Source organism: Punica granatum, chromosome 5 (assembly GCF_007655135.1).
Source record: "Punica granatum isolate Tunisia-2019 chromosome 5, ASM765513v2, whole genome shotgun sequence".
Classification (NCBI taxonomy): domain Eukaryota; kingdom Viridiplantae; phylum Streptophyta; class Magnoliopsida; order Myrtales; family Lythraceae; genus Punica; species Punica granatum.
In genome coordinates, this window is record NC_045131.1 from 10,755,778 (window position 1) to 10,771,990 (window position 16,213).

At 40.2% G+C, this 16,213-nt stretch overlaps 3 protein-coding genes across 5 annotated transcripts; 2 read left to right on the forward strand and 1 right to left on the reverse strand.

Moving 5' to 3' along the window:
• The first annotated feature begins 272 nt into the window (after positions 1 to 272).
• On the forward strand, positions 273 to 3,583 carry LOC116209308 (peptidyl-prolyl cis-trans isomerase CYP21-4). 2 transcript variants are annotated; one of them, XM_031542910.1, is made up of 8 exons: positions 273 to 426; positions 921 to 1,124; positions 1,337 to 1,382; positions 1,596 to 1,655; positions 2,255 to 2,340; positions 2,674 to 2,750; positions 2,870 to 3,020; positions 3,106 to 3,583. In XM_031542910.1, exons 2-7 carry the CDS (start codon positions 973 to 975, stop codon positions 2,914 to 2,916), a joined length of 468 nt encoding a protein of 155 aa, XP_031398770.1. In that variant the 5' UTR covers positions 273 to 426; positions 921 to 972; the 3' UTR covers positions 2,917 to 3,020; positions 3,106 to 3,583. The 2 variants fall into 2 exon arrangements, with proteins under 2 accessions (XP_031398770.1, XP_031398769.1); XM_031542909.1 differs by having other exon boundaries at positions 276 to 532.
• Positions 3,584 to 4,279: 696 nt separating this feature from the next.
• LOC116207497 lies at positions 4,280 to 10,275 on the forward strand. Its single transcript, XM_031540457.1, is given in 14 exon segments — positions 4,280 to 4,585; positions 4,588 to 4,736; positions 5,328 to 5,514; positions 5,786 to 5,858; positions 6,092 to 6,239; positions 6,416 to 6,525; positions 6,922 to 7,062; positions 7,132 to 7,273; positions 7,349 to 7,492; positions 7,999 to 8,159; positions 8,234 to 8,308; positions 8,466 to 8,604; positions 9,188 to 9,457; positions 9,889 to 10,275. Coding segments are annotated over 14 exon segments (2,016 nt in total). The 5' UTR covers positions 4,280 to 4,473; the 3' UTR covers positions 10,054 to 10,275.
• LOC116207498 (aldehyde dehydrogenase 22A1) lies at positions 9,752 to 15,996 on the reverse strand. 2 transcript variants are annotated; one of them, XM_031540459.1, is made up of 15 exons: positions 15,671 to 15,996; positions 15,520 to 15,563; positions 15,114 to 15,218; positions 14,689 to 14,816; positions 14,297 to 14,419; positions 13,708 to 13,861; positions 13,444 to 13,547; positions 13,285 to 13,363; positions 13,061 to 13,156; positions 12,781 to 12,918; positions 12,244 to 12,459; positions 11,771 to 11,962; positions 11,247 to 11,390; positions 10,924 to 11,079; positions 9,752 to 10,028 (listed from the first exon to the last, which is right to left on the reverse strand). In XM_031540459.1, exons 1-14 carry the CDS (start codon positions 15,780 to 15,782, stop codon positions 10,924 to 10,926), a joined length of 1,791 nt encoding a protein of 596 aa, XP_031396319.1. In that variant the 5' UTR covers positions 15,783 to 15,996; the 3' UTR covers positions 9,752 to 10,028. The 2 variants fall into 2 exon arrangements, with proteins under 2 accessions (XP_031396319.1, XP_031396318.1); XM_031540458.1 differs by having other exon boundaries at positions 9,752 to 10,035.
• Positions 15,997 to 16,213: the final 217 nt, after the last annotated feature.

The window sequence follows — 16,213 nt, forward strand, 5'->3', positions numbered from 1 at the left end:
TATATATGCACAAATATGTGTGCGTGTGTGAGAGAGAGAGCGTACATGCTCCCATCCCGTCAATTCAATAACATATATTACACCAACTCCTCTAACGAATTTGACCAAACGATTAAAGTGTGTTTAAGTTTACATCTGATCTCGGGTTCGAATAAGGAATCATTAGAGTGCCTTTGATGTAATTATTCATTTTGTGCTCCGTCAGAAATTCACAGAGTCTCAAAATTAATCGGGCGAAACCGAACATTCGGATTAGCAAAAGAAAATAACATGTATTATACCAGGCGGTTAATTTGAGGGAAATCGGAAGCCCTCCCCGACACTCCCCTTTTGCAGGTATTCGGAGCATGGACCGGATCTCGAAGACATCGGGTCTACACCCTAACAGAACCCAACGGCGCCGGCTCAGCTCCACAGCAGCTTGAGGTAGTTCACTACTTCGCAGTCCTCGAGCTCTTACTCCCATCGCCTCTTCTCGTCTCGGGTCTGTACGGCGGAGTTCCATCTCTGAGCTGCGGGGATGCTCCTTTCGGTAAATCCGTAGGATTTTGGTTCTGTGTGGCTTTTGATTAGTCCGCGCTTGTTTTGTCCAGGGATTCCATTCCTTTATGGTTAGTTTGGTTTGGGATCTCGATTAAGTATACTTTGAAGCGTCAGCGATCTGATTGACGTTCGATTCAAAACTGCGATTCATTGTGAGATGAGATCCGGTCGGACTCGTTCTTCCGAGCATCAGAGCAAATTCTATGTGCTGTGAGAATAGTCTTCTCGGTGCAAGTTCGGCACCAATCGAGAATTGTACTAATTTCAGCTATACACATTACTATTTTTGGTAACTTGTGTGCTCGAGGATTTCCTAATCGGGTAGATGCAATGGAACATAGCATTGAAATGTAACTACTGAATTTGCATCTGTTCAGGTTTCTCTGCTCTAGTGGGCTGAAGCTATTGTAGTCGAGAGATTCACGCAACATGGCTCGGATAAAACCCCAGACTCTATTGCTTCAGAGTAAAAAGAAGAAAGGACCGAATCGTATCAGTATTGCTACGATAATCTTGTACGCACTGATCATTGGGCTTATATCATTGTCCATGGTTGCCACGTTTAGGCACTGGTCACGAAGGTTAGCTGTCCATTCTTCTCTCTTTGTTTCTCGTGTTCATTTGTTTCTCAGTCGGTTTCCCACTAATTCAACTAAAATGGGTTCTCCCCACTTAGCGATTGCATTTTATGATCACATTTTTTTCTGCTGACAGAAATGAAAATGCAGTATGCAGAGATGCACTTATATCTGTTGTTTGGCTATTAATTTAGATTATGTTGATGTGCTTGCAGGTCTATGGAGCAAACAGGTGTTGGCTTAAAGAACTCTGAGCCTGAGGTACCATCAACTTGGTTCTGTTAGCCGATATCAAAATGAGTTCTTTCTTTCTCTTTCATTGGGAATTTCGAAAACTGCATCCAATGAAATGAGAAGCAGTTTGAAATTGGTTGGTTTACGCGTATCAAACATATAGTTTGTATACTCATGCTAACTATTTTATCTTTTTTCTATCTTGAACGGTTTGATTTTATTATTTATTTTTGTTTTTAGGTTCATGAATCAGATGTCCATGATGAATTATCACGGCAATATGATCTTCCTGGATATGCTGTAAGCTCTCTCAAACCTTAGATCATGGTGAACAATTCCTTTTGTGCTGCGCATATGTTTGACCTGATAAGTATCATATTGACTTGAGGCATGAGGCAATTTTTTTAGCTGACTGTATCTAATGTAGGTTTGTTAAGGGCATTTTGATAGCTTGTATATAAATTTCTAGTTACGAATATATGGTACTATTTATGTTCTCTCTTTATTTCTCTCAGTTTTTCTCTTTTGTTTGCTCTAATGTACTAATATATGTCGATTATTGTGGATTGACTACTATAATTTATCAATTAAAGAATTGATGCCAATCTCTGATGGAACTTAGAAAGTTATGCTACTTTATTAGCTTCTATTACCAAGGAGTCAATATATATATATATATATGTTTTTTTTTTAAAATTATTGAGATCACTGTCTGGATGCTGGAGACAATTTGCACTTCCTTTATGTTTGAAACTTTGCTTGTTAAAATAGGCAGTGCTTTAACAAATTTATAGTTCTCTATCTTGTTTTCTTATTGGCATCAGATCTGTCTGTTATTTGTTTGGTATTTGGTTCTCCTTTTTGCTAATTGATGACGTTCTCTGATGGAGTTTCTGTAGATCTTAAGTACATCAAAGGGTGATATAAAAGTAGAGCTTTCTAAAGATGTTGCACCGGGTATTGTGGACAAATTCTTAGACCTGTGGTGAGTTTTCCTGTCAACTTGTTTCTACTCCTATTGAGCACGTTTATTCAATGTTACACCTCCAAAGCCAAGATTTAACGATGCTTAAGTGGAGACGGGGCTTCCTCTTCCTCACAACAGAAGAAGTTGCTCGATAAGTCATGCTTATTTCACCAGTCATTTTTTCCTCAAATTATTCAAATTCATTTCATGCCTCTGCGTAAAAATCCCTGAACTCAGACCAAACCTAAGCCTGATGTTCAGTTAAAAATTGCTCAGACCACGATTCCCCATATATTGACTCACTCAACATGTTGATCTTGTATAACACTACTGAATTTGTGTTATTGGCAGTCAAAAGGGGGAATTCAAAGGGATACCTTTTCAACATGTGATAAAAACTACTTGCTTCGCACTCAACTTGTGCCGAGGTATTCTGGTTCTATGAAGTCATTGTACGATCAATTGCATACACTGTATTTCTACTCATTCCAGGAAAAGATGAAAGAAAAACATAGCTGATGCACTCTTTATCACACCTGCTAACCAGGCGCAAGCATGACGCATTCATGCTGGGAACTTCCAAGAAAGGGTTAGATGACAAGAGTTTCGATCTCATCATCACCACTGCCTCTATCCCTGACTTTGATGATAAGCTTATCATGTTTGGACGCGTCATCGGTGGAGAAAATGTAGTAAAGGTAATTCAAATCTTTGTTGGGGAGTTCCTCTTCATTAGAATCATTCCTTATACATTCGCTCTTTCTTCGTGGTGCTTGCTATTAGAAAATCGAAGGCTTGGAAACAGATGAGCAATACCACCCCAAATCTCCCATATCAATCGTAAACGTGACTCTCAAACAGGAAATATGAGTTGGGACATCCTCGCAGCTGGTGAGCAGGATTATACCAAAACCAAGAGCATCCCCTGAAGGTGCTGAGCAAGCTCTTTGTTGCTCGGGGTGTTATGCAAGGGGTCAGTCGACCTTTGTGCATTTGTATTGCTCTGCATTGATGGGGGTCTTGCAGAACAAATAGGGGATGGCATTGTCTCTGGTTGAGATTTACATATGTGGAGACGGTAGGATTAGTGAATTCAGCTTTGTGCTTCACCTCTCCTTGTACAAATTCATGGTTTTTTACATTTCTGTTGTCCTTTTCTCCCCTTGTTCTTATATCCTGTAATTGGTTATCTGTTATCTGATTCTGTTTTCCATGGAGCAGTATTTCCCCATGGAACTTATGCGCGCTTTGAACTTTGTTACTTCGTCCTGTGGAGTTAGGGCTAACTTGAATAGCCTAACAGGTTGAAGGCTGTGTCAAAATGCCTTCCATCGTTGAGATGCCCTCTTGAGATGTATGAAGCTGCGTTAATTTTATTCGAGGCAACATTAGGGTGTCTTGCCAGGGGACGGAGATAGACGGATTTGAGAATTTTGCCTAAAATTTTATCGGGGAAAGTGTTTTTTTTTCCTTTTCTTTTTTTGGTGTGCATCCTAAACGTAATTGAATTTCAATTAATTCAGTTTAAATCAAATCAATCCATTAAAGGGAAAACTCTTCGACTTGAATTTCCTCCACTTGATCTCAAGACTTTATTCAAGGGATCCTAAACGTAATTGAGTTTTAACTAATTCAGTTCAAATCAAATCAATCCATTAAAGGGAAAATTCTTCGACTTGAATTTCCTCCACTTGATCTCAAGACTTTATTCAAGGGGATAAGTGTCAGATGATGCAAATCAATCCGGGTTGGTTGGAAAATGTTGGATTTAGTTCTCAACCTATGGTACGATCAATATTTTGTGTAAAGGATATAACGCACGCATGTATGTCCATAATACATGTTTGTAGCGAATGACAGCATTTTTCCCCCAAAAAAACATGCTAAATGTTCTCGCACTCAGAACAGAAAAAAAAAAATACGCGCTCCAGGTGCCGTGGGCCCCAGTTGTGTGGGCCTCTGTGTTTAGTCTTGGGCTTATATGCACCGGGGGTAGGTGTAGCTCTCCTTAAACTGGGGCGGCGCCAATTCAAAATCCGCGCGGAAACCGCAACCCCTCCCCATCCTTTCCCTCCCAAATCCCTATATGAGGGCCCTCACACTTCACTTCCCAGCTGACAGCAGACCGGCGAGATTATCTTCTCCGGCGAAATGCCTGCTTACAACGGAGACGGGGAATCCACTGCGATGGAGGTCGATCGACGCCTTGCAGAAGATTCCTTCCTCGCATTCATCGGGTACGCGAGGTCCGCACTGTCGCCTGAAGCAAAGATGCAAGTCGCGAGCAGAACGGCGATGGCGGAGAAGAGCCGGTGGGGCCAGGGTGGAGCTGGATCGCCAGCAGAATCCTCAGGACTTGCATTGCTTACTCCAGCGGAGTCACCGCTGCTATTCTGCTCTCCGATCTGTCTCAGGTGAGAACGGTAAAATGTTGAGCATATAAGATCTCTTTTGAGGTCGCTCGATTCGTAGTCTTTCTTCACTTTTCTCAGAACTTCCTGTTCTTCAAATGCCCTGGATCAGATTCTTCGACTATTGACTGTTGCGGTTATTTGCTGGTTTCTGGAATGCGCTGAATGCGTGGGATGAGCATATTAGGTTGTTAGATTTTAGAACACATGATTACGGTTTTGACAGTATGTGCTTAGAGTTAATAGATGGGCAGATCAATAGATCATTGACTATAATGGTGGTTTGCTGATTTTGGAGTTGATCTTCGATTAGTACAACGAGCTGAGCGCAGCATATAGGATGACTGAGCTCGATGAATTTCTTCGGTCATTTTCACATTTCTCAGCCTCTTTCCGTGCTTCCAAATGAACTATGAATTGACTACAATTATGCTTTTGCTGCCATCTTTTCGGTTATCTTGGCCAGAGTTTTGTCCATTTTCACCATCTACTGCTGTAATTTAGTTTCAGCGGCAATTAGAATTGAGTAGATGGGCAGGTTGATAAGTCTCCAGATGTGATACTGTTTTCATGGTTCTCAGCTTTGTTCTACAGGCATGGGGTGAGCAGAACAGGGTGGCTTCCTCTAGGAAAAGGCCAGAGTGTATCAAACAGTTGAAGAGTAAGCACCGGAGAACAAAGCTTCCAAACACTGTCACAATCGACTCGATATATAAGAAAAACTTCTTATCTTTGAGTAGCGTGTTGGAAGTGGTTATTGTTGATGCCTATGTGCTTCCAGGTAATATGAATATTACTTCTGAGCTGTATATCTCCTAACCATAAATTGTAAAAAGTACATCCGAAGAGTGTTTCTTCTTTATGATTATGCATGTTATCCATCAGCTAGTAAATAGAACATTTATTAGTTATGCTTCAACTTGGGGAGCAATCTTTGTTCTGCTCATATATTATTTCCATTTTGGTCTGTAAAGAAATTGCTATACTGTTCGGTTATTATTCAATTTCAGCAATGACATTGTATCTCTTGCTAATTGTTAATTTTCTTTCAGGCACAAACATCTACATGCTCAGTCTGGGCGATTTCTGGAGCTCCAACACTATAGATCTTTTTCTGCATCGTAGGTATCCTATACTGTGGTGTGATTTTCTGTCACGGTCCACTACCAACATCTCATGAGGTTATTTCTGTAATGCCAATGTAATTTGACATGCCATTTGCCATGGGAAGTATCATAGACGTAATTTTGGTATTGGAAGTGAAACTGGAAGAATAGTAGTTATATTTTATGTGGTGGTGGTCCTGTTTAAGTTTCTGGTCCAAGTTTTAGTTAATAGCTTGTCTGTTACTGCTACAGATACTATGATTTGGTGAATACTCAAAATGGTATACTGAGGAAGGGTAGGGAGATTTTCTTGACTGGATGTCATCTTCGAACTGCTGCTGAAGGATCTGGTTATATGCGTCTTCTACCAACAGAATATCTTGTGATACTATTGGATGAGGTGAACATCGAAGCTCTCTCTTATTCGTTTTTGACAATCTTAAGTGGGATAAGGATAAGCCTACTTTGGACAAAGGTCGACCATTATATTGTTAGTAAAAAGCTAAAAGTATAGCATGGCATTTATTTTCTTCCTGTTTCATTTCCATAATTTCGCTTTTATATTGGATATTGCAGGAACAGGATGATGATGCTATGCTTTTAGGAGCTCAGTTTTGTTCGGATTCATTTGCTTCCATTTCCCCGGATGCAGCCAACAAAGGGGTTTCTTATTCACTATATGCAAGGTAGGGCTCTAATTATTATTTAAAGGAACTAAGTAGACATTGTAAATTCTTAAAATAAAGAAATGCTTTTGACCAGCGCATTACATTATAGATTATGCGAGTGAAAATGAAACCAGACATAGGCTTTGAGCTGGTAAAAATTATGAACAACCTCATACCACATTAAATTGATTTTTTATTTAGTCAAGCTGGACACATCTGGTGTTAGCAAGCTTGGTCACTCCAAGCAACTTCACCTTTAGATACTGTAATCAGTCCAAGAGTATCATAAGGCATCAACAGTGCCATCTTCAGGGTACAGGGCTAGAGAAACTTAGTCAGATTATGCCGGCCATCCTTAACAAAACCTGTGCTATTAATCTGTGGGAGTATCTTACTTATTCTCATATTACTCAGGATCGAGTCAATTGGATCAGAGGAAATTCAAGGAGGGATAGGAAGTTTAAAAAGGAAACAAATCACTCTTGTTGATAATGATGGTGACAAGCTAAAGTTCCTCTTGTGGGGTGACCAAATCGTCCTTGCCAATCTTTTCAGGTAATGACTGTCTAGATGCACTTCCATAATACTTTGCGAACGCCTTACTCAAGCAATCTTCGTTTACAGTATTGGGAGTATGATAGCACTGGACAGACCCTACATTGCAAGTTCTGTGGAGAGTGGTCTTGAAATGGCAGAAGAACTATGTCTTGAATATGGTAGCGCCACACAATTATATTTGGTGCCCTTTATCCAGCATGAGGAACAAGTATGTCGTGACTCTCTGTTTAAGTAAAATAGTTATTTCCCCCAATATTATGAAGCTAACTCTTTTCTCTATCAGGTATCTGTAGCATTGTCACAAAATCGATATCAAGGATCACGATTGCTGGCCATGCTAGATCCTAGCCAAGCTACAACGGTTTCTCAAGTGACTTTGCCATGTGATTCTCAGGGATCGGTTGACTTCACGAATTATCCCTTTCAAGTGAGTTCTTTATCCATTCATTTATCCGAGAGGAAGGAATGATCTTAATGTAACTGTTAAATTGCAGAAAACATTCATCAAAACAGAAAACAAATGAAAGTGAGTTTAAAGTGAGGTAACTCTTGAACTCAGAAAACTCATTGATGATATCAGCATCCTGAAAAACAAGATAAGTTGAGTGAAGCTCTGAAAAATCTGATACACAAAAATCATAAAATGACGAGATCCTCAATTCGAAAGGAGTGCTTGCCAATCTTCCTATTCCAGATTCCTGTCCTGAAATTTGACGCATTAATTTTGTTTCTTTAAAGTGAGTATCTTTTCCAATAATCTGCCTCCACTGAGATGGAATCTGACTTTCAAAGTAGTTAGAATGAGCAAGGTCTTTTTTTTTTCCTCCTCCCAGAGAATGACATTTCTCCTGTCTCAGAAACACAAACCTCAGAAATTCGAAAACAATCGTTTTTTGATATTTTCAATTACCGAATGTTTATCCTCCATTGCAGCCATTTGTAAGTGACCTGCGAGACAAAATGACGGGAATCAGCCTCTATGCTGTTGTTACAGACATACATAGAGACGGGAGTTATTCAGATGTTGTATTCTCCTTAAGACTTGAAGATACAACTGGAGCTATTTGGGCAAGGCTTTATTTTGCCAAATTCTGGTAATGTGATCCAACATTATTCTATGAAGTAGATGTACATTATTCATTCTACAATGCCTTAAACCATCTTTCAGGTCACTCAAAAGATTGAGCTATGGTCATACAGTGTACTTCTCTGGACTGACATGCTCTCTAACAAAAGATAAGCGGTGAGCACGTTCAGCTCAGGCTCATCCCAATACTTTGCATTTGCCCTGACTTTTCAAAACAATTCAGTTTTTCCTTTCAATCATTGTCCGGGTTGGTCAATTCTATAGCACAACGGTATTGCTAATTCTATAACACAATGGTAATTCCATGATGCAGCCTCGAAGTACTGTGGTCTGAGAACAATACTGGAGCTTCTCTTGTTAATCTCAGTACCCTTCCAGCAATTCTGAACTCATCCTGTCTTCACAAACTGTCACGGTTATCAGATTTATCCATGCAGAGCAGCTCTACATACGTAAGACCACCATCATTTAACTCAATCATTGAAGCGACAGTGCTAGACCTCGCATCCATTTCGGTCCCTTTTTTTTTTTGGCTAACCCGGGGTGTCCAGGCTTCGCCCGACTAATCCTTGGGACTTCGTAAACCCCCGGCGACGCACGGAGCGGGCAATCACACCAAAGGCGCTCCGGTGGCTCTAAAGGGTTTCGAATCCGGGATTGGGTGGATACTGGAGCTCCTCTTTAACCACTAGGCCAAACCTCTTGGAGTTCATTTCGATCCCTTTGCACGGAACTAATCTGAGTCCTAAATATACCATTCTTTACCATCATGAGATTCCAGTTCAGGTGTGGGGCTATGACTACAAAAGTGGAACTACCCCTTACAGCAAAGAGATTACCTCACTAGTCACCATATTAACCAAATCATGTGCATGAAAAAGTTCATATAGTAACTGAAGTTTTATCTTCATTCTAGTATTCTTATAAAATATCTGGTGTCTTTAGTCGTCTTGTGTTCTTTTGTTTTGCTGGAGAACCTTCTTGGTTCACTCTTATTTACTAGGTCTTGATTCTTCGTCATATGCATTCACACAGATATGCAGGGTGTGGATTAACCAAGTTGACCTATGCCGGATCGATACGAGATATGCACACACTCGTTGTGGTCACTTCGTCATGAGGAAACCTGATGGACTCATAGGATGCAGATTCTGCCGCGAAGAATCTGTTTCCGAAGTCGTCAGCTCTTTCTATCTGAGAATGACGCTGACAGATGAAAGTGCGAAGGTCGTTGCATGGTGTACAGGCCAAACGGCCGCGGAGTTGCTGCAGATATCTCCGGATGAGTTCAATAATCTTCCTGAGGCAAGTCTCTAAACCAATTCAACCTTGTTTATAGATGAGGTTAGTATATTTGCAAGTTTACAGGGTTGAATAACTGCAAGAGCTTATACCGTCTGATTAAATTAGCGCTGATACTCGATTTTTTGACATTTGATTATACCCTGAAGCTTCCCATCATCTATTTCCTTCTTTTGTCTTGTTAAGTATCCCGTAAACTCATTGTGTTTTTTAGATCAGCTGTGAAGAATTATGCCAAAGTTTAACAAAAATAATAGCCAAATCCTGCCTGTGAAAATTAATAAAAGAAAAAGCACAAAGGAAAAGAGAGGAACACCGTCCACCTTTATAAGATGTCTTCAAGAAGTTAAAAGAGTAGCAGTATTAGGCTCTGTAAGTAAAATCATATCCCTACTCTTCTTTATTTGACTCGCGGCCTATGCTCTCCACCGCAGGATGAACAGCTAATGTATTCATCATCCTTGGAAAACTTGAAGTTCACAGTTGCATTAGTGAATTGCCAAAGCAGCGGCCATGGATCGGACAGTCGCCATGGCACACTACCCGAGGATGATGCAGTTCAATGGGAGATAACCTGTGCACTGAAACACGATTTATGATCATAAAGACCAATCTCGGAGCTCCATTCTGTACGTATTAATCACATTTCTTTCTCAATAACGGTCATCGATTAAAGTACTTATCTTTGCTAAAACAACAAATTTCCCATATGATTGGGAAAGCACGGGAGCATGTCCTGTATTGGGAAAGTTATCTATCGTTCGGTACATCAAAAGTGCAATTGATCAACTGATTTATATTTAAGTTTTTATTTTCATGAAGATTTATATTTAAGTTCAATTGTATAGGCAAGGCACTTATCCACTAATTGCAAACTTAACCCCGACTAAATTCCAGTGTTTTCCAGTAATAATATTGGCCAAACAAGAAATAATAATTATCTCCATAAATTCTGTCCTCAGTTCAGCTATGATATGCCCTCCCTGAATAAATGTGCTGAAGATGCATCAGTTAATTATTCATCAACTTAAAATTTTACGGTCTTAATAGTTAATACCATGAGAGGAACATGATAGTTCAAAAGGCAAACAATTACAAATTGCAGTACGAAGTCTGTCATTTTTGGGTCCTTTGTCATAGAGAAACGATTCCTTTCATGAACAGGGACCTTCCCCCCCCCCCCCCCCCCCCCCCCCCTCAAATTCACCTCAAATTACTATCCGGGTTGAAGTGCCTTGAAACTACACCTAGAACAGGCAGAAGTGGGAGAGTTCAATCATGTTAGCAAGCGGGCGATTTTTCCCCTGATCATTAACAGAAGTCTGACATATCTAGCAGGAAGAGGGTCTGAGATGAAAAGCTCAGGTGAGCAAAAATGACACTAGAGGAGCCAAAAAGCCCCCTGAATTCCAAGAATATGCAACAGTTAGCCCTTTGGACCTCGCACCGGCTTCGCCCTTTTGACTTACCTAGTCACTTCTCCTTTTGCTGCTGGAAGACGGGTTCTGCTCAGAGAGGAGCTTCAGAACATTGACTAAGGCTCTCAAGCGATCCCATATGCTCAAACCATAGAGTGTTTCTACGAGTGACTCCTGGAACTCGAACCCATTCTCAGCAACAGGGTACTGTCATAAGATAGAAACACAGTCAAGGAAGAATTAAGCTAAGCTGCCGATCCTGTTGAGCATCGACCCATTCATCCATTTACCACCAGGTATAGGTATAGATTGTTCTTTTTCTTCCCAGCAACAGACAAGTAGAAGAGTGTGCTAGAGTGAGTTTCAAAGCATACCTGAATAGGCTTCGGGATTATAGTTTTGATGTAAGGCCACCATCTGTCCTCAACCACCGACTTAACGAGGCAGCAAGCTCGCAAACCTTCCACGCCCGCAAAGCGTCCAAATCCACTGTGCTTGACCCCACCAAATGGCAACGACTGACATAAAAAAACGACTGTTCCTTCAATATGACCAAGCACAATACTAACATCCCAAACTATATGGCTTCAACATCCTTGTAATTTTATGCAGTCAGTCACTTTCACGTTGGTCTATTGATCTGCTGCGCGACTTAAAGGGCTTTGACTATGGGTCAAGGATTTGTATAAACTGTTGAGAAATTATTACAGATCCGATGAGTAAATAATGCAATCACTTTTGTAATAATAACCCCTAAAACTGATGCCTCTTAGCAGCTGGTATATCAGAGCTCTCAGTGTAACCTCCCATCAACTGAAACCACTATAATCACCTATGAATACCCAGAATATTTAAGAATACTACAGCAACTTAAAATATGCCCAGAATTGTAGATCACCTGACACATGTAAGTAGATGCGAAGTCATTCACTGCTGCAACTCCGCAATGTATCTGGGAGGCTATTGCTTTGGCACGGCGCTGGTTGCCAGAGAATACAGCACAACCTAGTCCATAATTCGAGTCGTTTGCAAGGGCAATTGCCTCTTCGTCGGTGCTAAATTTCATTATGGGCATGATTGGGCCAAAAGCCTGCATGTGATGGACATCGGCATCATAAAGGCAGCGACTACGCACATGCTAGTAAGTGGCTAGCCTCAGTAATTTTTTCTTGATAACAAATATTTGAAGTATTCAGACTTAAATTGATCACAATACAGTGGTTTCCTAAAGAATGTCCCCAGAACAGTCGTTACATCACCAGTAAATATGCTATAATTGTTTATGTTTGTATGCTTGGAAGGTTGACATGTCACACATAAATGCAATATAGACACTTTGATCCAGAATCAACCAGGGAGTCATTTCCTTACCTCTTCTTTCATTAGGTTCATTGTATGGTTGACATTTACAATTATAGTTGGTGGGAAGAACTGATCAACGGCATCTGCACCTAAGTTGCCAAAACTTCCACGAGCAATGATTTCTGCTCCTTTATCTAAGGCATCATTTACAAGGTTCTGGAGCTTTTCAGAATGCTCTTGCACACAGATGGCTCCCATATCAAACTTTCCCAAGAGTGGCGGACCCTGCAGAGGATTTTTGACCATTTTATTCAGGTTTCTAAAAAGAAATAAGAAAGTACAGGCAAATATCTGAAGTTGTTGACCCATGAAATATTATCTTGCACATGAATTTATATACTCAATTTGAATACTTAGAAAATTATTGGAATTACTTGTCAGGGGCATTTTAGTTCATGAATCCAATTGGAACTTAAATAAGTAAAAGTTAAAGTTGGTTGCAAGTATCAACTTCAGATAAAGATATTTGCCATTCATCTATGGCACAAAAGCAAAAGTTAAAAGCTAGTCTACATACATCCAGTAAATGGGTCAAAAGACACTTACAGCCGTAACAGATTTCACAATTTTTGATACTTCACTGATAAATTTAGAATAGATGTCTTTGTGAACATAAAATCTTTCAGCTCCAGCACAGTTCTGTCCACTCGATTGAAGAGCAGCTCGAACAGCAACTTGCGCAACCTATATTAAATAGAGAATTCCATCGTTACAAGATGGGAGATGGGAAAAAGAAAAGGTAAAATCTAATAAAACCTACTGGCATCACAAAAGAAAAAAACAATAATAACAACAATAATAATTAATTAATTAGAAAAATACATACATGGGAGACATCTACATCATCACAAACAATGAATGCATCCTTCCCACCAAGCTCAAGCGTGACTGGTATCAATGTCTCCGAAGCATTCCTCATTATCTGAAAAATTAATAAAAGGAATCTCAGGATAAATCCGATTAGAGACAAATATTTGCAAGGAGCTATCACTATTTGTCCAGAATTTAGATGGGTGCCACAAAACCGCTGATCAAATTAGCAAAACCAACCTGCTTTCCCACACCAGGTGATCCAACAAATATGATTTTGTCAACTGCAGATACAAGTGCTTCTCCTGTTTCAGCAAAGCTAATGGAAAAAAAATTTGATTGGTATTTTACAAGTTTTAAGTCACGAGCGGAGGAAAGAGAGAACTCCAAGTATGTTACCCCGTTATAACATCCACCAGGTTTTCTGGAGCCCCCACAGCAGCAAGCGCTGCTTGAATTATCTGGAAGTAGAAACATCCGGACCAACTAGCATACTCTGAGACCTACAAACAAGCACATCTAATTCGATTAAAATAAAAGATCAAAACATACTCTTTAAAGCAGAAGCAGAAGATATTCTATCATTGGACTCAATGATGGCTGCTAATAAATACTGTAAACTACAATAAATGGAGCACTCCATATAATCCAATATTTTAGTACCTTAACCACAATGCTATTTCCTGAAAAAACCGCTGCTAGCATGGGATTAAAGAGATTGTGAAAGGGATAGTTCCATGAAACAATGGCACCCACGACACCAATTGGGTAGAATTCTACTTTGGCTCTCTTATGAAGCATAGATCTCCCAGAAGATCTGCAAATGTTGGAGTGAACAATCTATTGTTGTGCAGAATTAATAAGGAATCTAGCAAGAAACCAAGCTGCTTGAAATTTATTGAAGCTACATATACCAGATATAATTGAAGGGAAGAACTTCCTAAAATCTACAAAAAAAGGTTTCTCAAGATACAACGCACTTGTAATTTAAGAATAAATTAGATATACTCTTCAGTACCTAAGAGAAGCACACAAATAAATTAGAACTAAGAAAAATTTTAATAAATATTAAACAGAGAAAGACCAAAACCCATAATATAAAAGATAAAGTTCATGAGCTTAAAAACTCAGTGCTGCCAATGTTCTGGAGGGGGGAAAAGAATCTACAACTACAGTTGAAATTAGAGTAGTTTAACATTTTGATTATTGAATATGCACAAAAATAGAGGATATCAGGTGTCGGAATTGATACCTGTACTCAGGTTTAAGCCATTTTTCACCCTCTGAAAGAAGCCATGTGATCTTCTCACATGTTGTCATAATTTCTCCCAAAGAGGCATCAACCATTGTCTTTCCAGTATCCCGTGAAGAGATTCTGCACAATGAACATGATATGAGGCACACATAACTTGCAAATGAATCTTTCAGCTGAAAAGGTAATGAATGAGAACTAAACACCATATACATGTCACTTTTCACTAAAACCCAGAAGGGAAAGGCATGTTAGTGGCACTTGGTAAACAATAGCTGTCCTGTCAAGTAAGTAGCATTTAAATTAGACAGACATTTCAAGTTATTGCCTGCCATTCCTAGTGAGCACAAGGGGCAAATGAATGGCCTCTTCCATAAGAGCAGAATTCTTACTCGCAGATCAGGTCCTGGTGCTCAATTATATACTTCAAGAGTATCCTTAGGAACTGGCGCCTTTGCTTGAAGCTACTGGTAGCCCATATTTTCTGAGCCTTCCTTGCCTGTGCCACGCGCTCTTTGACCTGTGAGCACGAGAAATTATGTCATTCATCAAATAGATATATTAGTCATAAACTTAATATCTTCCGAGGAACAGAGGTCTGACCAAACATATAAAAACAAATGCAGCTGCATAAAATAGTCGGTGAGCAAATATTCATATGTGAGTATATTCAAGGCCATGCCATTTCCCGAGTTCGAAATTGAATTTCCTCGATGCAAATTCGAGAGGCAGCTCAAGTTAAAGTAAGATGGAAATAGAAAAGGTAGTCTCACTTGGAAATTCCAAACGACAATACGTATATAATAAAACTACCAACCTCCGCAGTTGTCAATGCTGGAAAGTATCCCAAATATTTCATAGTAGCAGGTTCATAGCACTGAACTTTCCGATCAGCTTGTTGCGTCCTTCCTCTTGGAGGAATCTGCAAATACATCGTTAGTTCTCTATTCTTACAAACCGTGAAATCTATCACTTCTTCTAGAATCATCATTACTACATTCTCAAGAGCATTCATCTAGGTAAAAGAGGCAGCTCAAGCTCTAGATGAAAGATATTAAGCATTCAACCTAAAACGAAATTGAACTGGATCAAGCATTCGACCATTGTTGTAGAAACACAGAGGTGCGTGGATATCGAACGAGCTCAAACCAATAAGAACGAGCAGACGATTGATAACCTCGAGCATTTGATAAAAATCTAAGCAGCATTTTAAAAAAACTTACGTAGATGTAGCTGTTCTCTTTCGTCTGAGTTCCATCGTCCACAACTGCCACGATCGCAACAAACACAACACCGCTGATGAGAATCCTCTTATCACCATCGCCAACACGGCCGCAAGCTGATGAAACGGCGGGAACGAAGCGGAGGACTTACCGTCGGAGGTCTCGACCTCGATCGAAGGCACACTGGGAGGAATGAGCATCAGGAGGAACCTGCAAATGGCGTAGGCGAATCCGAGGACGAGCAGAGGCCACCAGAACGCCATTATGGAGGAGGAGACGAGCGCTGGATGCGTGCGTTAGGATTTGTGCTCTGACGGATCGGAGGGAGGGCGCATGACAGTGTTTTGAGTGTATCTGTCTGAGGTTAGGCAGCAAAAATCAGATGCAGAGAGAGACAGTGAGGAAGAGAGAGAGAGAGAGATGGAAACAAAATAAAAGAAGCAAACGCAAATTCGCAATCGCCTTTCGTCTTTTATAAGCAGACGATGGGCCTCCGCTGCTTTACTCCTGAGGCCAGTGGCATCTTTTGGACCGAGGATGTAAATTATGGCGTAACGGAGGTCAATTTGATCCCACGCTCATTTGCTCCTTAGGGGGCGAGCCAGAGACATTTCATGGGTAAGTCCCCGCCTTAACACGGGATCTTCGTAGTCGAGATGGAGATGGGAACATTGAATCGAAATGGAACATCGGA